The 21721-nt window shown below is 39.3% G+C and overlaps 2 protein-coding genes across 9 annotated transcripts in view; both read left to right on the top strand.

Moving 5' to 3' along the window:
• Nucleotides 1-316: 316 nt before the first annotated feature.
• Nucleotides 317-16467, top strand: LOC121318454 (caprin-2-like). 7 transcript variants are annotated; one of them, XM_041255150.1, is made up of 21 exons: nucleotides 317-392; nucleotides 1421-1677; nucleotides 1757-1819; nucleotides 2130-2216; nucleotides 2500-2738; nucleotides 3111-3193; nucleotides 3938-4120; nucleotides 4416-4462; nucleotides 4762-5007; nucleotides 5595-5636; nucleotides 5787-5918; nucleotides 6166-6253; nucleotides 6520-6557; nucleotides 7471-7566; nucleotides 7782-7892; nucleotides 8480-8623; nucleotides 10740-10908; nucleotides 11073-11255; nucleotides 11605-11708; nucleotides 12067-12133; nucleotides 15138-16467. In XM_041255150.1, the coding sequence occupies exons 2-21, from the start codon at nucleotides 1435-1437 to the stop codon at nucleotides 15704-15706; spliced, it is 2934 nt and encodes a 977-aa protein (XP_041111084.1). In that variant the 5' UTR covers nucleotides 317-392; nucleotides 1421-1434; the 3' UTR covers nucleotides 15707-16467. The 7 variants fall into 7 exon arrangements, with proteins under 7 accessions (XP_041111084.1, XP_041111085.1, XP_041111086.1 ...); XM_041255151.1 differs by lacking the exon at nucleotides 317-392 and adding an exon at nucleotides 399-542 and having other exon boundaries at nucleotides 11608-11708; XM_041255152.1 differs by lacking the exon at nucleotides 317-392 and adding an exon at nucleotides 399-542 and having other exon boundaries at nucleotides 15141-16467.
• A 4313-nt stretch (nucleotides 16468-20780) lies between these two features.
• The window catches only part of ipo8 (importin 8), a 29141-nt gene continuing 28200 nt past the window's right edge, over nucleotides 20781-21721 (top strand). For both annotated transcript variants that reach the window (XM_041255147.1, XM_041255146.1), the window contains exon 1: nucleotides 20781-20958. In XM_041255147.1, coding sequence (XP_041111081.1) covers nucleotides 20875-20958 — 84 coding nt within the window. In that variant the 5' untranslated portion in view covers nucleotides 20781-20874. The remainder of the gene's footprint in view (nucleotides 20959-21721) is intronic.

The following is a 21721-nucleotide window of genomic DNA, read 5'->3' as shown; positions in this document are numbered from 1 at the left end:
CTGCGACAGGGTAATCATTGCACAGGCAGCAATCAGTCCTGCAACAAGAAAAAAAAAAAAACCGAATCAGTTAGTCACGTTCATCAATTGAGGAATAGCAAATGATTGTGTTGTAGTTAGATAAGAACCAGTGATTTATATGAAATATAAAACACACAATTAATTATATTGTAATAAAATATATATATATTAATATAATTATAATATATATATATATAGATATATATATATATTATATATTCTATGTTGCAGAGTCAGGTCAGATGATGATGATGATGATGATGATATGAGCGTGTGGACGCAGGTGGGTAGGTTTGCCGGACGCGGTGACGTCATAACAAAGTGTAATGTATCAAACGCCAAACCGCTACATTCCAAGAGGATATAAAAAGGTAACAGAGAGGGGTGTTCGGCCCCGGTTATATTAACATCAGACGTTTTGGGCCGTGAAGGGAGGGATTTGGGTATTTTTGTGCTCAATCGCCTGTCTGTGATTAGCACTATCTGCATACAAAACAAACAGTTAGCAGAAGAACGAGGAGGTTGGTTTGCTATTTTTTAAGAACTTTTATTTATTTTTTAAGTACATTGTTATTTTATTTTCTAAGGTTAATGACATGTATTGATCTGGGTAGGTAAACAAGATTCCAGTCTTTGCGGGTTTTATTAGTGTCTCTTTTTGTTAGCTATGTTTCAATTTGAATGACTAATGTTGGAGCGAGGCCGGTCCTTGTAAAAATTAAAACTCTATAATGTATTTGCATTAAAAAATAAAGTATATTGAAGTCATTGCGGTGGAATTGCAATGAATAAATATTTATATGGTCCTGTTAACTGCTTGTGAGAAGACCGCATAGACAGAAGCTGTATAGGAAACATTGCTGCCTTGTCAGTTCAGTTTTTATTTAATAATATCATTACCTTCATTTTTATGTAGACTGGAATGTTCAGTTTATACCCAGGCCTAATGAAACCGTAATAGAATGGACAATTCGTCATTTAAATGCAAAGTGTAATTACTTTGTGAGTTTCTACATGGCTGTGATATTAGACATTTACATAGTTGTTAACAAACCTAACAAATGTTTAATTGAAAGGGCTGCTTTTGTCTTTTGCCATGTGTGATTCATTGGATATGTGTGCAAGTAAACACAGATTGGATGTTTTTTTTTTTTTTTCTGGGATTGATTTTTTTGGGCTGGGTCTTTTAAATAAGGTTTTGATGTCTATTGGTGGGATATACCAATTTCAATGAGGCCTACCCTCTATTTTAAATCCCCTATACCTTTTTAAATGGAAAGGTTGGGCAATTTTTTGTTGGTTAAGATGAAGGTAAATATTAATTTAATTGAGAACACCATGAATATTTAGAGACATGTGCCACCACTGTTGTCACACTTTTTTTTTTTTTTTTTCTTAGACCCAGTATTTCCAATGGTGCAGCTTTCCCCTTCCCCTATACCTTGCCTTTCTCCTACAGAACAGGCAGATGATGGGAAGATGACGGTCAAGGCTGAGAAGAAGCAGGGAAGCCCCAAGTCTGATGCCCAGCCTTCCCTCACCTCACTGCAGCTGGCTCTGTCTGCTTCCACCACCACTTACCAGGGCTATGACACCTACATAGAGGATGGGCTAATCTGCCTTAAACACAAGATCAGAAACATTGAAAAAAAGAAGGTAAGAGGTTCAATATAATTTACTGAACCTTACATGGCTTTTATTGCAAAAATTTGGCCAATGTAATCTCTTATTTCAGATTAAGCTGGAGGACTATAGGCAGCGTCTGAAGGAAGGAGAACTTCTTAATCAAGATCAACTGGTAAATACTATTGTTAGCCATTATGTTTAGTGTTTGTAATAGACAAGTATTTGCATCTAGTGGCCACATGTCTTATAAATTTGTTTTTACGTAATTTATGGTGTTCAGATTTTTGCTGTGATGTACAAAAGCCAAAAACTAGAATGATCCTGCTGAACAGTGCAGTTTGTCAGTGCTACAGGCTCAGGCTGGTACGATTTAATGTCAGGGCAACCATTCAATCTCTGATCCCTGCTTTCTATTCCCAGCTGAAGTTCTACTTTACAATATATGGCCTATGCTTGTTGATTCTGTTCACTAATCTCTACAGGAGGCAGTGGAAAAGTATGATGAAGTCATTCATAATTTGGCATTTGCCAAGGAGTTGCAGAAGACATTTGGTTCACTGAGTCAAGAAGTGAGTATTTGTAAAGCCATCAAGTCAACTGTGGCTGTTCTGATTGACTTTCTAATGCATGTTGACATTCCTTCATCCCTGGTCAAATGGAAGATGTTTGATAGTTCTGGTTTTTTTTGCTATTTATTCAATTTACTGTTCCAAAATATACTGACAGCCATGACTTGTATTTATAATGCACGCCAAGGCATGAGGAAAGCTACCGTTCAGAATCTGTTGCACAGTTCTTTGGTAAGCATACAGTGTATCAATAGCTTACATTTCTTTATTTTGTGCTACACAGCTGTTAAAAGCCCAGAAGAAGGCAGTGCGGCGTGAGCAGGTTCTGAAGATTGAAACAGAGAAGCGCCGCCTGCGCACCATCCTCCAGGTGCAGTACATTCTGCAGAACCTGCAGGAGGAGCACGTGAGGAAAGACTTCCGCAGCGGCCTCAACGGGGCCCTCTTTCTCTCTGCCAGGGAGCTTGACTACCTCCTGAAGTTCTCCAAACTTGCCTCCCTGATGCGCGATGAGCAGATGAGGTGAGGGACAGGGGAGCTGCTTGGGAAGGGTGTGAAGAGGTCCTCAACAAGAACCTGCTGTAGCCCACAGCCGACTTGAAAAATTACACCCTTTACCTCTAGAGACTTTGTTTCAAAGCTAGCTCAAGTATGATGAGTTTAGTCTTGGCTTGGTCCCTGAAGCCACATCTTTCAGCATAATGAATTCTGGAATTAGGGACCTGGTGTGTATAGATGCAGACTTGACAGTCCACAATAGGGCTAGCTAATAACCTTAACTGAACTAAATAGATTATAATATAGTATGCATGTAATGCTTACATTTTGGTTGAGTCTCTTGTATGGTTTATTAAGTCCTATGGAATGTAAAGCTGCTGCTTTCATGTCTTGCAGCCTGGAGGACCAGATGGAGCAGGCAACAAGCTACCTTTGGGAGTTACTTGAAGGAGGAGAAAAAGTTGTGGTTGGTACTACCTGTAAGTTGGGGATATTGAGCACTGTGTATATAGTTCATACTGCCAAATAGCATTGAGGTAGAGGACAATTATGACTGAGCTCTACTGGAATGTACAGGAGTTTGGCCTTTTGATTTCCTATAGCAGACTTAAATAAAACCTAGATGGAATGGAGATCTTAGTTTGAATAGACATGGTACAGCAAGTTGCAAGCATTGTAGCCTGTATTATTTAGACTTTTTTATCCAAAGCGACTTAGACTAGGGGATGAATTATGCATTAACTGCTGCAGAGTCACTTGGAGTAGGACCTCGGTTTTACATCTTGTCCAAAGGGCGGAGCACAAGGAGGTTGAGTGACTTGCTTAGGGTCACACACAGGACCTCCTGGTAACAAGCCAATTTCTTACCATTGGACTACGAAGCCTCATTTGTGCTCTTGTACTTTCTTAAAAGCTTAATAGCTTTTCATTCTATAAAATGGAATGTTCTTTGGTTGTACTGGTATTACAATTTTTATTTTTATATTCACATTTTTCTAAATGGGGTAAACCAGTATTAATTGAGTATTTGAACATTTGTTTTGTACAAAATGTGTTTTGATGCTCCATATGCCAAAGTTACTGTGCAGCAATTTGTGTCTACATACTAATTATAATTAGTCATACAACACTGGATCTACTTTTACTGTCAGCACGTTTCTCTAGTCTGTTTGAAATCTGGTCTAGCTTGTGTGTGACGGGCTAATCGCTGTGTTGTCTTGCAGATAAACACCTGAAGGCACAGATGGCAAAACTGATGGACTGTGGGTACTTTGACCACATTCCTGTCCCTCAGAGTAAGATGCTGGAGGAGGTGAAAGAGGTTCATAAGGTAGTGGAAGTGATGAAGACAGAACCGCTAAGCAAGCTGCTGACAGAGGGTGCGAAGGAGCTGGTGAAAGTACCAGGTAAGCAAGAGTCTGCTGCAATCCTTTAAAGGCATGGAAGCCTTTGGACAGAGAATCTGCATTATAAAGACTTCTGAGCTTATCGAATGTATAATCATGTTTTGGGTTTGTTTTAAAACGAATGACCAAAATGTATAATCTGGCTGTTTGTTTCATCTGATTATTACCAATACAAATTGCTGTACAGTATTAAAGGAAGTTACAACTTGCTGAGGATGAGCCTGTCTGAGTTTGGATTTAAGCCAAGTATCTGTCCTTTTTTGTGGTGCACTAAATTCAAATTTCTCTTTTGCAGAACCTTCTGTGCAGATTATACAGACAAGGGAAGTTCAGTCAAGAGAGGTATGGATCTTTTGCTTTTGTATCTGTCCAATATACTACCAAAATAGACTAGAAACACATCTGTGTGCAGATATCTGGCGTTTTGTTTGGAGAATGTGGTATTGCATATGTATGGGAAGTCTTACAATTTACCAGTACCTGAATTGCTGCAACTTAATAGTAGCTCTGTTGAAATTGCTTCTTGACGTGCTGTTTTGCAGGGCTCCCAGTGTTTGCTACCTGGGAACCATATTAAGGGTGACACTTTGCAAATGGATGGCCAAACAGTTAATTTTTTTATTTCTTTTTGGGTAATGTAGTTTCTTAACAGACGCTACTTGCCTGAAACAGACTTCCACAGCCAAGGAAAGACAAAGACCCTGCAGCCCTGGAAAGCAGATTTTGCAGCCACAAAACAGGAGCCTCCTGACTCTTGGGAGATGCAGTTTGATGATAGCAGAACGACATCCCCACAGCCAGTGCCAACCAAGCAAGGGAGACCTGCTGCTGGGCTTGTTGCAAAAGCCCCGGTGGAGTCTAAAGTAACAGCCACTTCACCAAAACCGGTGAGGATGTTGTGGGAAATGCTACATTGAGACCTTTATGCACCCACTTTGCCACGTCCCCTTCAGTCTTTTGAACAACATGTGTTGTAGACCTGCCTTTCTACACATCCTAGAAAATGCCAAGATTTGTTGCTTTATTTAAGCAAGCTTTTACTGTACTTTTGTTCCTCACATATATACAATGTTTGAATATGGCTAAACAGTAATACTTTATTTCTAAACAAAGGTACTGGTGCACCGTTGGGTTTTTTAGCGAGTGTTGAAATGCACGAGAGCCCACTGTGAGCCGTCCAACTTTGGCCTTTGAAAAGTGGTAGCTATATAAAGGACCCTAAAGGTTTTGCTGTAACCCTACTTTTAATCCTTGATTCTGTGAGATCTGGTTTTACAGTAGGTTAGTGGCGAGGGGATAAACAGTTTTGCTCTTAATTATGTATTTGAGTTATTCCATGCAATCTTGTAGTTTAGCAATTTTATCCCACTAATGACCAGTTATGTGCAGAGGCAGATGTGGTGTGCTCATTAAACCTATCAAACTGCTTTCACTGTTAACATGGCTGGAATGTCTATTTTATTTTTTATTTAAGAAACGTGAGCGGAAACCCAAAGATGAACATGAAGTTAAACCAGTAAGTTGCTGCAGAAAACCTCTGGAAAAAACTTTATTTTCTGGTGACTTGCTAGCATATCAGTAGCCAAATATGCTGCTTCATGTCATTTCCATTCCCTTTATTGGCATTTATGGTGTGGTTTTGTATGCAATCTTTTGTCCTTTTCAGATGCCAAAGCCAATACATTCCCCCATAGCTGTGTTCAATTCCACTTCCTCCCTTCCAAAGGACCCAGCACTGAGAAGGCAGAAGCTACAAGATTTGATGGCTCAGATCCAAGGGTCATTCAGTTTTATGCAGGTCCAGTGTATTGGAGACAATGTGATGAATTTTATCAATTTAAAGTCTGTCAAATGAGAACTTTGTTTGCATGCTCTGGTATGCTGTGCATAAAGGATTGTACAGGTTGTCTTGCAGAATTGATGTCCATGTTGAGACTTAGGATTTTAAATAGTGTGTGATGTTCTTTGCCTCCCCTCATGACTGGGAGAGGGGTGTGTTTGGGGAAGTGAGCCATTGTGTTAAATAAGGTACTTTTATTTTCTAGGACTCTGTGCTGGAATGTGAGAGTTCACCTGTGAGTGCCATGCCCCTGTTAACACCGCTTTCTGTGCTTGCCTCATCCACCCCCATAGGTATCCAAATTAAAAAGCATGCTCTTCATCACTATCTCTACGTTGTTTGCGTTAATGAGGGCTATACTATATTTTACATGGATATGTTACAAGAAGTTTTCATGTGTTTCTACTGTGATGGTGACTTGCTTTTCAGTCAACCTTGATTTGAAACTGCATACCTGAATTAATTTCCTTGGCAGGGGGTATGCATGCTGTGGACCGTGTACATGTTTGTGCATAAACTAAAACTGATCTTTCTCTCTTCTCCCTCTCCCCCTACAAAGCACCAAGAGAACCAAAGCAGAAAAAACAAGCCTTGCAGGTAAACACATCATTTTGTCATGGTATCCTACAAATACTGGGGTGTTCTCTTAACTGGATTGAGGAGCTGCCAAAATTGCCTGGAACAGGGTCTCCCAAATACTATTGATGTGACTCTGTTCATTTTTTAAAGACTGTTTATAGTTTATAATGTACTGTGTTTAACAATTAAAAGGATAGCATTGTTGGTGCATGTGGCAATGGTTGCAGTGCTCAAGACAACGATAAACAACAAAGTACTGGTGAAATGGTGGTTTATTTATAATCCAGAGTTTGACAACAGTACAGAAATGGAGGGCTGGCAATAAACAACGATGTGTATTGCACAGTTCAATAAGTGGGTTGCAGTACTGAAACAGTTAAATAGTCAAGTCCAGTGAGTGCTGTAGTGCTTGTGGTAAAATACAATTTTATTCTGTGAACAATGGTGTAGTGTTCAGGTTTGTGCTGGCCTTAAGGGACAGCTCCGGATCGTGTTAGCCATCTAATAAATAACAACAAACAGTACAATTAGATGATACAATCACCCACCCATAGTTATTTTGCTTGTCCTTTTTTAGTGTTCTCTTGACCATAAACAAACGAACAGATCACCTTACCACATCCTCTTTTTGCACCTTCAGTCACACCCCTTTGGTTAGCAAGTGCAGCTGTTATTCCTCCAATCTGCGGTTGCCACATCACTTTTCCTCTGGAACAATGACTTAATGTACTGCAGCTGTCCCCCCTTTCTAGATAGCAGACTTACACTTAACTCTGGGGAATAAATTGTCAGGCCATCCAGTCCAGGGCACTCCTTCCCTTTTTTTTTATACAATGCCCTCACAGGTTGGGAGAGAGATTTATCACAGTCATTGTCTGTCACAGTGGTCCATAAATATTTCTTGCATACTCAAGTTTGTTTTGTCTTGTAGACTGGCTCTTCAACTGATCACAGTCCCGGCACTAGCTTGAATGGAGATCGATCACTGAGTGGTTCTGAAATTGACCTTGCTTCAGCAGCTGCACATGTAAAGTATACTCTCTGCTGAATGGATACCATGACAGTAATCATGATGCATTTTTACCTTAAACTTCTGTAAATATAACATTTTTGGAAAATATCAGTTTTATCCATAATATATTAAGTGCTAGATTGAACCCTCATCAACTGTACTCATTTGCAGTATTATGTGGTCTTTATGAACGTTGGTGAAAACCTTTATACTGTTCCTTTTTTTTTCAGGAAACTATTTCAGCATCGCCTGAGGCAGTGTCCTTTGTTTCTCCTCCAGCAATATATCAAACTGCATCAATCCCAGCCCCTTTGGTAGAGAAGGGCATGGACCCGACTCGGGTATTTTTACTTGGCTACCTAATGTTGGAATATTAGAATGATCCTTCAAATAGCAAAGATACATGTGTGCATAATAAAAGTACCATCTTATGCTGAAGTTTTATTTTATTGTATCTTCTGGGTACATTTTTTGTGTACCAGTATACAATAGATACAGTAATTATGGATGGGGAGACTGAACCTTTTGTTTGAAGCCATGTGTAGTGCACAGGTGTTGGGATATTTGCTAGAAACCACCCTCCACCACAAAATTCATAACTGCAGATTATGTCCTGCCTTAAGTCTATTTAGTCCATTGATGTGTAGTTTTGTTTGTTTAGTTAGCGGTGTGTTTGCAGGGAGGGTTTTCTAGCCCTGCCTGGAAGTCCTGATTTTGCTGAGGATGCACACTAGTATTTGGAATTGTAAGCAAAAGCTATTCTGTTAGCCAGCGCTGTCCAAATTCCATCCTAGCAAAAACTATTTTGCCAGCTTTGGGTTTGAAAACAAATACTTGCACTTCTCATGCTCCCCTGATAGCCATCAAACAGCATTTCACTGTTGCATTTATTTGCTCCTTTTTTCTTTCGCCCCTTTCTCCGGCACAGATGCCTCTGCTATGTGAAGAGCAGATGCCCCTTTGCAACGACACAATATCAACCCCTGAATTACAGACTCAGGCATTCCAATCACCTCCCACCAGCAACCATACCTTAAGCATGAGTGCAGCTCCCTTTCAGGCCATGCATACTGTAAGTGACCTTTTGTTTTACGTGACTGTGAACCCAAGTTATCAGCACTTAAGGTTGTTTTTATCTCTTTTTTTTTTCTCCTTCTCTCTACAGTGCCTTGCAAAAGTATTCAGACCCCGGACCAATTCTCTCATATTACTCAATTACAAATGGTACATTGAAATTTCGTTCTAGTTATTTTTTTAAAACCCTTAAATTCAAAATCAGTTATTGCAAGGTCATTGGTTTTATGTTGGAAATGTTTAATAAACTGAAATCTTGCTTGCATAAGTATTCAACCCCCACACATTATTTGGTAGAGCCACCTTTCACTGCAGTAACAGCTTTAAGTCTTTTGGGGTAAGTGTGTACCAGCTTTGCACACAGTGTTGGAGTGATTTTGGCCCATTCTTGGCAGATTTGCTCCAGGTTATTCAGGTTGGTTGGACGACTTGTGGACCGTAATTTTCAAATAGTGCCACAGATTCTCAATGGGATTGAGATCAGGACTTTGACTGGGCCACTGTAGGACATTCACCTTTTTGTTCTTGAGCCACTCCAATGTTGCTTTGGCCTTGTGCTTGGGATCATTGTCCTGTGAAAGGTGAATTTCCTCCCAAGCTTCAGTTTTTTAGTGGACTGAAGCAGATTCTCTTGCAGTATTTTGCTGTATCTTGTGCCATCCATTCTTCCTTCAATTGTAACAAGATGCCCAGCCCCTGCTGATGAGAAGCATCCCCATAGCATGATGCTGCCACCACCATACTTCACTGTAGGGATGGTGTGTCTTGAGGCATGGGCAGTGTTAGGTTTGCGCCACACAACGCTTTGAGTTTTGCCCAAAAAGCTCTATCTTGGTCTCATCTGACCACAAAACCTTTTCCCACATTGCAGCTGGGTCACTCATGCTTCCTGGTAAACTCCAGACTGTCTTTCAAATGGTACTTTGAGTAACTGCTTCTTTCTTGCAACTCTCCCATACAGGCCAGTGTTATGCAGAGCTCTTGATATAGTTGACTGGTGCACCATTACTCCACTCCCAGCCACTGAACTCTGTAGCTCCTTCAAAGTGATTGTTGGCCTCTCTGTGGCTTCTCAAGTCTCCTTGTTTGAGCGCTGAGTTGAGGGACAGCCTTTTCTTGGCAGTGCCTGGGTGGTGTGATGCAGCTTCCACTTCCTGATTATTGATCCAACTGTGCTCACTGGGATATCCAAACACTTGGATATTATTTTGTACCCTTTCCCTAATTTATGCATTTGTATTACTTTATCTCTAACTTCTGTAGAATGCTCTTTGGTCTTCATTTTCCTTCAGATTCACAGCCTTACCAATGATCCTTCAACAGTGGGGTTTTTATCCAGGAAATGCGACAGCAACTTTGGTTCACAGGTGGAGGCCAATGGTAAGGTAATTGTGTCCTCGTTAGGGCAATTTCTTTCATTGGTGCAAACTGGGAGCTTCCACAGCACAGGGGTTGAATACTTATGCAAGCAAGAAATTTCAGTTTTTTATTTCTTAAATATTTCCCAACATAAAACCAATGTCGCCTTACAATAATTGATTCAGAGTTTGTTTTAAAAAAAAAAAAAAAAAAAAAAAAACAATTTCAATGTACCATTTGTAATTCAGTAATATGAGAGAATTGGTCAGGGGTCTGAATACTTTTGCAGAAGGCTTTAGTCTCCATTTCTGCCATAAGCACAAACTCTAGAGATTAGGGAAAAAAGACTTGGACAGTGTTTGGCTAGGACAGCTTTTAAAAGAGTAATAGACCTTAGAAAAACCTATTAGGAATTATTTATCACCACCTAGTGGATGTAGAAACGTGTACCATTTAAGTATAAGTAAAGTCAATGGCCTGAGGAATTCTAAAAGTAATGTGATCTGTTTTATTACAATGCAAAAGTTGTTGTTCTCCAAAAAATATTTAAAATGGGTCCTGACAAGATAGCAAAATTGAAAGTTTTATAAATTTAAGATTACAGGTCTGACACCTGAGCATCCTAAACTACTGTAATGAAATTTTGCTAATGCTATGTCTGCAGTTCACGAGGGTCACAAACTGCCTACATGTTAGCAATGCCTGCAATAATATGGTCGTTATAGAAAAGGCGTGGTAATAACTTTTGTTTGTAGGTTTTTAAAGTGAATGCTTCATTGCCGCCGAGGGATGAACCAGACATGAAACCAGAATCCTACAACCAGAGCCATTCTACAGCCAGCACCCAGACAACCCCGCAGTGTTCCTCGCAGCCAGCCTACACGCTCGACCAAAACGCTCTCCCTCATGAAACCCTGCAGCCAGGCAAGACCAGTGGTTTCGTAATCTGCTGGAGTATCTGTGGAAGCGTCATGGAGCTGGGTTTTTGTTTCATTATACACCAGGGCTTCATTATTGGGGGGGCTTCTGTTGGTGTTTAACTTTCACATGCTGTTTTTAAACTTGTTTCTTTTTCCTCCTCTCCTCAGTCACAACTTATCAGTCTGAATGTCCAGTTAGCAATGGATGTCAAGTTTACATGTCTCCAGGACAACCGAATGCCTTCCCTCGCTCAAACCAAGCCTACTACAATAACAGAGGCGCAATAAGAGGAACACCCCGTGGGAGCAGAGGCCTGGCAAACTCTTATCGCTCACCTGGTGGATATAAAGGTATTTGGTTTAAATGTTTTTCTTCTCCCTCCTAGATGGAATATATACATTGTATGGATTTGTTACTAAATCATGGCATAGCATATGTGGCTGTTTTGCATTGCTGTTTAATTTTTAGGATACTCCTGCTACAAGTCATCAAGTGTGCTATAGAAGTGTGGGTATCTGAAATAGATGTGAACCAAACTTTAGATTAAATTACAACTTTACTACAAAGAAACTATGAAGTGCGTTTACATAACTAAGCTTTGCAGTTTCTAACAATTGTTCAGTTAGAATAATACATGCACTTATATGATTAAGTGTTAAGGGTGAGAACCTGTTTTGAGTCTACACTTGATGCTTTTAGCAGGGTTTGATGGTTACAGAGGTGGAATTCATTCTCCGTGTGGAAACTACACTCAACAATCCTATCCTGCCAGAGAATATACAACAATGCTATATGGATCAAGGGTATGGAAAATAAGAATCAAGATAACTATAATGCATGCCTTTTGGTCTCTGAATAAAGCGGCCACACCTATACAGTTCAATTAACGTGTCAAATAACTAGTTTTAACTGCAATTCAGATGTCTATTTAACAAAATAAGGGTTCAAATTAAACTGAACAAAAGAAAAATTGACTTGGTTAATTTTAGGAAATATTTCCTAAAGAATCTGGCATATTTCTCCAGGTCCTACCTGTAATAGAAATTTTAAATGTAGATTTTATTTTTATTTGGCGGAGAAGTAAAACACTTAACTAAGCCATGCTATGTAATGCATGGTTTTACACCTTCACACACTGGATTAATTAAGTACTGTGTTTAGGAAGCTGGGTATCAGCAGAACTATAAACGTGGAGGAGGGCCTGCTGGACAGAAAGCAAATTCAAGAGGTAAGGTTACCACGTGATTTTTAAAGACATCTAGAAATTTAACTTCAAACCCACATGTAACAAGACAGAGGCTGGGGCATGAACTGATAATCGTGCTGTCTGTAAACAAGTCCCTGAACAGAAGAGCCAAGATCATTTATATGAGCAGTTACCTTTTAATCTCAACTTATATGGCTTCTGTTTGCTGTATTAGTTTAGATCTTAAGCACTGTTGTAGGTGTAGAGACAGGTGGTGTGTGGGCAGAGGAAGGCAAAGAGGTTCCAACAAGAACAGGGAGTGGATGGCAAGGTGATAAGTGGAGGGGATATGAGTAAGAGGAGGAACAAGAGAAATCTAAGCACTTGGAAGGAGAGCATGTTTCAGAAGAGCTTTGTGTTCAGAAAAAGCTCAGTGTCACCTTAGTTTGTAGCTTAAGTGGTGGTAGTTTCCCATATGTATTTTATAAGATGTTGCCTTTTGAATTTTATAAATAGAATTTGTTTGTTCAGATTTATTTTCTGTGTATACACCAAGGATATTTGTGGTTAAAAGGAAATTGCATGTTTTATATGCCATTATTGAAAGCACATTGAAGCAATATGTAACACAATTTTTGTTCCTGGGTAGTAAGTGTTACTTCCTAGTTGCTTATGCCTCAAGTATAGAAAATGATTATTCCCCACAAACTTTGCTTTTGTGACCAGGACAGTGATATTTTGAAATTTACCTATTTTCCAGAACATTCCAGATAGATTCAGTGCTGAGTAAACTTGGACTAACTTCTAGAACTTTCCAGTAATATAAATAGTAGTATAAAATACAGGGGCCTTAAGCCCACCAGTTCAGAACAGAACATCTTTGTCACAGTGGTTCGGGGCTTCTTGGGCAATCACAAGGCCGAAAACTATGTGGAGCTGGTTGAGACTCTGGTGAAGAACTATGGCACAATGGGCTATAGGATGTCCCTCAAAGTCCATATCCTTGATGCTCATCTTGATAAATTCAAGGAGTACATGGGACCGTACTCTGAGGAGCAAGACAAGCGCTTCCACCAGGATATACTGGACTTTGAACGCCGCTACCAAGGACAGTATAACGAGAACATGATAGACTACATTTGGGGGCTGATTTGTGAAAGTGATTTAAAGTATAATAGTAAATCTCAAAAAACTACTCACTTCTAAATCTTTTGTAGTCATTTTTGTATTACTTTAGTATACATACATGTTAATTTGGATTCATATGTTGTTTTTCTGACTGTGAACAAACAGACTGTTTTCTCATTGGAAATAGGTAAGTTTCAAAATATCACTGTCCTGGTCACAAAAGCAAAGTTTGTGGGGAATAATAGCCATTTTCTATACTTGAGGCATAAGCAATTAGGAAATAACACTTACTACCCAGGAACAAAAAAAAACAAAACAATTGTTACACGGTGTAATTAAAGGAGAATAGTCGCAGAAGGTTATTGGTGCTGTACACTCTATAAGAATTTGAGAAAACATGTTAAACCTGAACATTAGCCACCAATTTAATGAGACCAAAATACACAATTTGATAGTTTAACAAGCAGTCTTTCGATAAAAAAAAACAAAAGCACTTATGCAATATCAAATATTTATTCATGATAGGTATGACACATTCATTTAACCATTACACAGTAACAAAGCTGCATTATGAAGTCAATAGCCAGAAAGAGGTCACTATTTTCAACATTTTGCCAGTACAGCAGATGATGGTAAAGACAATGGAGCTGGATTCACATTTGAGAAAAGCACTTGTAGCAAGCTACAACAAAGATCAGAATAGAACACGATTCTTTTATTGAGCCCAATCAAGTGTTACACTTTTACAGCTTAATATCATTGGACATAATGAGACTACTAGTTGACACAAATTAAGCTATCAGTTACCAATTTCTGGGAGGCACTGGACACAGTGTTAGCGTTTGTTCATGGAGTATCTTTATGCTTCTCCAGTGCACCTCGAAGTGCCTGCTAATGTACAGTTTCCACCCCTCTGTGTGCAAAGCTTAGTTACTGGGTTACCTGTTTTGGCAAGATTTTGACCAGACAACTTCTCCTTGCACCAGATTGGAGAGGTCTGTTTTTATTGACACTTTCTCAGGCAATAAAACGTTATTTCCAGATAGCGGACAGATAACAGCATACTTTGCACAGCTGCACAATCAGTTTTGTACTTGTCAATTTTAAATGACCGCTAAAAAAAAAAAAAACATGATTAACAACCATGGAGAGATTTAGAAGCATCAGGCATAATAGTGCAAACCACTTTGAAATAACCATGGACAGGAATCTGAAGCATTCTTAAAGTTCTGGTCCAATGTGACTAATATCCCTTTTCTCCCACAAAAAGGAAAATGTTCAATCGAATACCTGATACCTACAGTTAAAGATGGAGGTGGGTTTGATCATGATATGAGGGTGTTTTAGCACTTCAGGGACTAGACATTCATGTGATGCAACCATGTATCAACACATTCCGTAAAGTACAAATACCATCTGCTTGTAGGCTGAGTGGCAGACCAGTTTATCTTCCAACACTAAAATGACCCAAAGCATAGGGCTTAGTCAACTCTGGAGTTCTTGAAGAAAACTGAGGTTCTGGAATGGCCTTCGCAATCGCCAAATCTCAATCCAAAGTAAATGCTTTTGAACTGATCTGAAAAAAGCTGTAGCCAAGCAGCGTGTATCCAATCTGTCTGAGCAGAGGGGAGTATGCAAAACAGAATGGGCCTAGATTTCACCAACAAGATTTAAAATACTGGTTAGTTATCATAAATGTCTGAAAGCTGTAATAAAAGCAATAGGAGAAAACACAATTCTAAATCTGGTGCATATATTTGTCATGAACAGATGTGTCGAATGAAATGTTTTTAAAGATTTGTTAAATTTACTGGAAATTGTGTAATTGAAGGTGTTTTGATCCTTCTGAAACGCATGCTTTTTTTATAAAATGGTGCACTAGCCATGCAAAGATGCTTTAGTTTTCCATGTTCCTCAGCAGGGTGGAGTGACTCCTCTCAGGTGAGCAGTCCAGAACGAGATCATGAAACCTTCAACAGTGTGGACTCTGGCCAGGGGGACTCCCGCTGCATCACGCCTATCGACATTCCGGTCACGAGCCAGGCGACCACCCTCATGCCTGTGCATGTCTACCCGCTCCCTCCACAGATGCGTGTGGCCTTCTCCGCTGCCCGCACCTCCAACTTCACCCCGGGCACCCTGGACCAGACCATCTCCTTTGACCTGCTGCTCAATAACCTCGGGGAGACCTTTGAAATGCATATGGGCCGGTTCTCCTGCCCGGTCAATGGCACTTACGTTTTCATTTTCCACATGCTGAAGCTGGCGGTTAATGTACCGCTCTACGTGAATCTCATGAAGAATGAAGAGGTCTTGGTGTCTGCCTATGCCAATGATGGTGCCCCTGACCATGAGACTGCCAGCAACCATGCTGTGCTTCAGCTTTACCAAGGAGACCAAATCTGGCTTCGTCTACACAGAGGTGCCATCTATGGAAGTAGCTGGAAATATTCCACATTCTCTGGCTACCTCTTGTACCAGGACTGACTTTCCTGAAATTGTGACTTAGATTTGTAGAGTTTCAATGCTTTGCACTTAAACACTGACACTTTAATCAGGGTGTGAAAAACATAACATACCCAGAGTTATGTATTTTCTCCATTTAAGAAGCTCAGGTTTTGTTTGGATTCCCCCACACATACTTTTATTTATTTATCATCCCCCCCCCATTGCTTTTGAGTAACTTCTAGTTGCCATTGTCATATTACTTTGAAATGTATGCAAATATGAGGTGAGCTACCGGTTGCAGTTTAAGCTTCCATGACTGTTTTAATACCAGATAAACAGGCTTCCTAATTTTAAATCGAAAGTTATTTTAAAAGCCAGTTGCTGGGTTTAGGGATTGAACATACTGTATTTGATTTGATCTTTAAAAATGGCAGGTATATTGTGTGTGGTTGCTTACTTCTGATACAGATGTTTTGCATTTCAAAAGGTTGAAGAGTAGGTAATAATTCTGTGCCCTTGTAATAAGATAGCCCAATTAAGAGCTGTTGAATGGAGCTGGATTTAGATGAACAACGCTAGCTGAGCACTTTAATGTCAATGTTGCCTTGATTTGTTTGTTTTGTTTATTTTTTTTTTTTTTGGAGGGGGTTGGGGTACTGAGCTATGAATGTGTATGTTTGTAAACATTAATCACAGACTCTGCCATGTACTTGTTTTTCTGGTGACTACCTTGTCAATGACTTTGCTCAAGTATGGGCTATTTACAGTGCCTCATTGTGCCTAACTAATAAATAAGACATTGTGCAGTTGTGTGTTGTGTTTTTTTTTTTTTTTTTTTTGTCTCCATGTTTTAGCTGGGTATTTCTTAAAATAATCACTCCTCTTGCTATCCTTTAACTCCCCACAGAAAGTCCTGGCCAGACGAATGAGATTCATTGGGGACAAGCTCCAGATAATATTACTTCTGAATTAAGTGAGCTTCATTAATAGATTATTTCAGTGGGTTATTGTATTGAAATGCTCAAAGTATGAGTGCACAATACACTGCGCTGTTATTAATGAATGGTCATCCATACAATACCTAGTACTATATTGAGTTGTACAGCAAAACTGGCAAATGCTCACGCGACCACAATGGTATTTGTGCTTTTATTTAACTGTATTAAGCGACCACAATTCTCTTACCCAGCAACGGACTCAAACCTGTATTAAGCACCCATGCACATGGTTAATGTAAGGAATATGGTTAACTGGTATGTCCTAAATTCGAAGGGATGCGGTAGTCATTACAGCTGTCTTTCATCTGTGCTCTTGTAAAGGAAGAGAGAAAAGGTGAAGTCCTCCCTAGATAACAAAATTAAAGTTACTAAACTTGTAAAGACCTTAAGTGCCATAAAAACTGATTTAAAATTCGGCATTAGAAAAACAGATACATCTTTTTTTGAAACCAAAAGAACTAGGGCTTGAAGTTTAGGTTTATATTTTTGTTCATGTGTGGCTGTTTTGAGCTGATTCAATATCTTAACTAAACTGTTAATTACTAAACAAAGTTGCTTCTTTTTACCTTGATGTCCTGATTGACTTGCAGATTCAGTTTCGCCATTTTCATTGTTCGAACACAAGCAAGCAATGAAATGAATCACTACCCCCAGATGCTACTTTGACTTGCATTTCATTCTCATGCTTGCCTGGGAACTAGGTAGCTTCTGCTGTGTTTGTTTTTTGTTGTGTTGTTCTTTCCTGCTAATTTAACAGAATGTTCTCTTAATTAGGATGTAGCAGCTTAAGACTTGAAGGCAAACCATTAAAAAGAAAATAAACCGAAAAATTCAAGCCATATTTATAAGCCTATGAAAACAATGTGCACGATAATCCAGAAAGATCTTATGCTTATGATGGCGTTGGTTTCATTATGCAATGAATCAACACGTAACCGAAGGCAGACACAAGCATTGCAATTTTGCAAAGGATTTAAAACATTTTGTGTGACCTGAGACAGGCAAGAATTCATTACTTTCACAAAATAATTAGCTTTGTAAATGAATATTCTTCTATTTTTGTTCATGTTATATCTTCTAGCTTTTACAATGTATGTAAGATACACAATTACAGGAACGCCTGTCAGAGACAAATAGAACATTCCTAAGTTATGGGCGTTCTTTTGAGACCACTTGTGTTAAGAGGCCACTATTAGACTGTCCCTTGTCAAGTACCTTTCTTGTAATGGTTGGAGAAGTGTGATGTGATGACTTGCCAACTGACAATTTTCCTCTCTAACCTCAGCGACTACTCCACACAGCTCCTAGTTCAGGGCCTGGTAGTGCCCCGCCTTGACAACTGCAGCTCCCTCATGGTTGGCCTCCCTGCCTCTACTATCTGTCTGCTCCAGCTCATCTAAAACTCTGCTGCTCTCCTTGTCTTTTCCCTTCCTCCTTTTTCCCACACTACACCGCTGCTCTGCTCCCTCCACTGGTTCCCTGTTGCTGCTTGCATCCAATTCAAAACTCTTTTACTCGCCTATTGCTGTCTTAACCTTTCTGCTCCCTTTTATCTCCAGACTATCATATCTCCCTACACCCTCTCTTGCCCCCTTTGCTCCTCCATCACCAGCAGATTAGCTGTACCCCCCCCCCCCCCCCCCCCCCCCACCCCCCCCCCCCTCCCCCCCCCCCCCCTCACTCCCCCCCCACCCCCCTGGAGCCCTTTCCTTCTCCACCCTCAGTGATGGAATGGCCTACCAACAAATATCAGGACTGCCCAGTCCCTGACCACTTTTCGGCGCCTCTTCAAGACATACCTGTTCAGACAGCATCTGTAAACCTCACAACTCTCAACTGTACTGGACAACATGGCACCCAATTGTACCAGTACTTGCATCAGCTTCCACTTGCACTGAACTGATCCAAACCTTGCCGTGTTCTATTACTGCTCTTAACTACTTCCTGTATCTTGTACTTGATTTTACTCTTCTAGGTATCTGTATTCACGTTTTTTGTAATTGCTCTTATTTGAAATTGTTCTCATCCACTTATCGTACTTATTAGATGCTCTTAATGGACTTTACTCGTATAAGCGAAGATTTTTTAAGCTGCTCTTAGTCAAACTTCTTGAATGGAATTATTTACTGTATTCTTTATTTTTCCTCTTAGTTGTATTTGATCATATTTTCTACTGATTTTACTGTACATTATAACTGCTCTTATCTGTAATGTGATATGTGATATTAAACAATGTGATATTTTGTGACATGATACTTTGTGCTGTGATATTTTGTAACAATAGTAAGTCACCCTGGATAAGGGCTTCTGCTAATAAATAAATAAATAAATTAATTAATAATTATAATACTAATAATAATAATGCATTACATCCCTTGGGCCCTTAGGCAACTTAGCACAAACGGGATTCGACCCAAGTTTGCATAACTTTCCCTGCACGCCAATCAGTAGCGTTTTTAAGACATGAGCGGCCGGGACTCCATTGAAACCAAACTTTGATTTTACATGCTAAATCAACTCTCACATTTATTCAAGTTGTGGATGTTGTTCTGTACAAAGTGAAGTATTTTTATCTGTATAAACGTCGTTTAAAAAGTATTTGTATTGTTTTTAAATCAATCTAATGTGAAATTAAATGTGTTAGCCGTGAGATTATCATTAGATCACAAGATAACTAGATGTGTTGAAAGCTAATGCATTTTCTGCTGCATTCATATGCCCCATGATAGTAAGAGGTATCGCTTTTGGTGCACAACATGCACATACTTGTCCCCAGCTACACTTTTTTGAATACACATCTGACAGCACAATTAATCATAATAATCCATATTACCAATAGAAACCAAAACTAAGACCACAAAGAATAACAAATCAAGATAATTATACCGTTTCCAGATTTACATAAACTGGTTTATCAGCATTCTTGGAATTTTACTGTAATTATTAGTTTACCACCTAAGACAAAAATATTATTACTGTGTCTAGGAATGTGCACCATTGCACAATCATATTACGAAATTTATGAATTTCGTTCATAAATGAGATCTGTTGTAGTACAGCAAAATACAGGATAGCCACAGTGAAGCCCAGTTTGTTTATTCTCTGACCAATCTCTGGAACCTGTCTCCCCTGTATGGTTACCTATTCGGACGCATGCAGTCTGTTTTCTATGCTTGGACACAGTAATGTTGCAAACCAAGTTACTTGCCCAATTGCACTGGCTACCTGTTAAGTTCAGGATTATTTTTAAAACTCTCCTGCTCACCTACAATGCCCTTCATCACACAGGCCCCGAGTATCTCAACCTGCTGACCCGCTATATCCCTGCCTGCAAGCTGAGGTCCTCCGACTCTGGCCTGCTTGTTATCCCCAAGGAAAAGTGCACCACACATGGACAACACTCGTTTAGCTTCATGGCTCTGACTCTTTGGAACTCTCTCACAGCTTTGGTGTGTGATGCTCCCGCCGTCACTTGCTTTAAATCAACTCTCAAGACCCACCTGTTCACTCTTACTTTCCATGCTCTTTAAGCCTGATATTTGCTATTAGCTGCTGTATTGCTGCTACTATTTCACCTATTGTTACTATCATGTATTATACACTTTCCACTGTATTTAATGTACTACATCATGTATTATGTACTTTCCACTGTATTTAATGTATTATGCTTTTTTTTTTTTTTTTTTTATAACTGTATCATGTATTATGCATTTTCTTGTTGTCACTGCATCTTGTAAAACGCTTTGTGATGGTGGTCCACTATGAAAGATGTTACATAAAATAAAGACTGATTGATCAAATCTTGCAAATATAAGGTGCACCTTACTGGCATGGCACCTTGTTTGAAGTGCTATAGAATATTTGTGTAATATCATTATAGTATGCAAGCATTTTATCTCGATTGAAATTAATAGTTAACTCTCTGTGCGGTAGGCTACTGATTAGTTTACTTACACATTTCATTCAGAAGGCTATGCCAACAGCTTGGTAAGAGTGCCGTACAGCTGCTTTTTTACGTACAAAATGTCTCCTTCCATGAGAGCGCCGCCAAACATCAGTCGTAAAACGTTGTTTCCTTTGTGATTGCGACCACCGCTTGCTGATTATCGGTAAATGGGCAGGGCTGTCAGTTACATAGTGGATGAGTCCTCCTGAACCCTGAAAATAAAAGAATTGCAGGATACAGTTTGCCGTTACCCTGAAAAATAAATGGACCCCAACAGGATAATCCAGGCTCTTAAAGGGACCATAGACCCTAATCTGAGGATAGCTGCGGAAAATGAACTTAACCAGGTGAGGACCAGATTAACTTTATTGTTGTTTTTTTTCTTCATAATCAAGCCGGATGAAAATTCCCACTTGCAGCGTGGTGGTCTGTTTTTCATAAAGACCCAGGCCTGCCCCCAGTCCACATCGATTTTAATTCATAATGCACTTTCTCTTATAATGCAAGCACAACAACGTTATTTTTGTTTGGGACACCTGAATTTTGAAATAGATATGCGTCACAAAATGATTTAATAAGTGATGCAACATAAATCAGTCATATCATTATATAACGAATGGTTATCAAAATTGCTTTGAAGTCAGTCTACGTTGTACAATAATCCAGTGACATAATGTATCCCTTAGTTTGATATGGAAAAAAAAAGTTGACTACTGACTGTACAGTGTTAACATAACGATGTATTGCTAGAGTAGATGCTTGAGAATAAATATAGAGACCGTGCTTTACACGAATTAATAGGTTATTGGAAATTGTACTTCTGCCTGAATTATTGGCTACGATTGCATGAGTAATTCCTGTGTCTATTAAGTACTGGTACAAAAATCATTTATCCAAGCCCATACTTCGAAAAAGTATTAAAGGCAATACCAAAATTCGCGTGTTGTCATTTGTGCAAGTTAGACCAGGCTGTAGCCAAAAAATTCGGAAGATGTGCATATTCACTATCCACAGTGCTATAAAAATAAAATAAAATAAAATAACATAAAAAAAAAAAAACTAATCACATGATTCATATTGAAAATAGTAACTGTTGAAATAATGTTCCTA

Source organism: Polyodon spathula, chromosome 7, assembly GCF_017654505.1.
Source record: "Polyodon spathula isolate WHYD16114869_AA chromosome 7, ASM1765450v1, whole genome shotgun sequence".
Lineage (NCBI taxonomy): Eukaryota > Metazoa > Chordata > Actinopteri > Acipenseriformes > Polyodontidae > Polyodon > Polyodon spathula.
This window is presented reverse-complemented; position numbering and strand designations above follow the sequence as displayed.

Bases quoted from the DNA above. Each gene is read 5' to 3' on its own strand.
- LOC121318454 (XM_041255150.1), top strand. From the start codon at position 1,435: ATGGTGCAGCTTTCCCCTTCCCCTATACCTTGCCTTTCTCCTACAGAA. The intron at 1,820-2,129 runs GTAAATACTATT...TAATCTCTACAG, and splicing joins TTCTTAATCAAGATCAACTG to GAGGCAGTGGAAAAGTATGA. The intron at 4,121-4,415 runs GTAAGCAAGAGT...TCTCTTTTGCAG, and splicing joins GGAGCTGGTGAAAGTACCAG to AACCTTCTGTGCAGATTATA.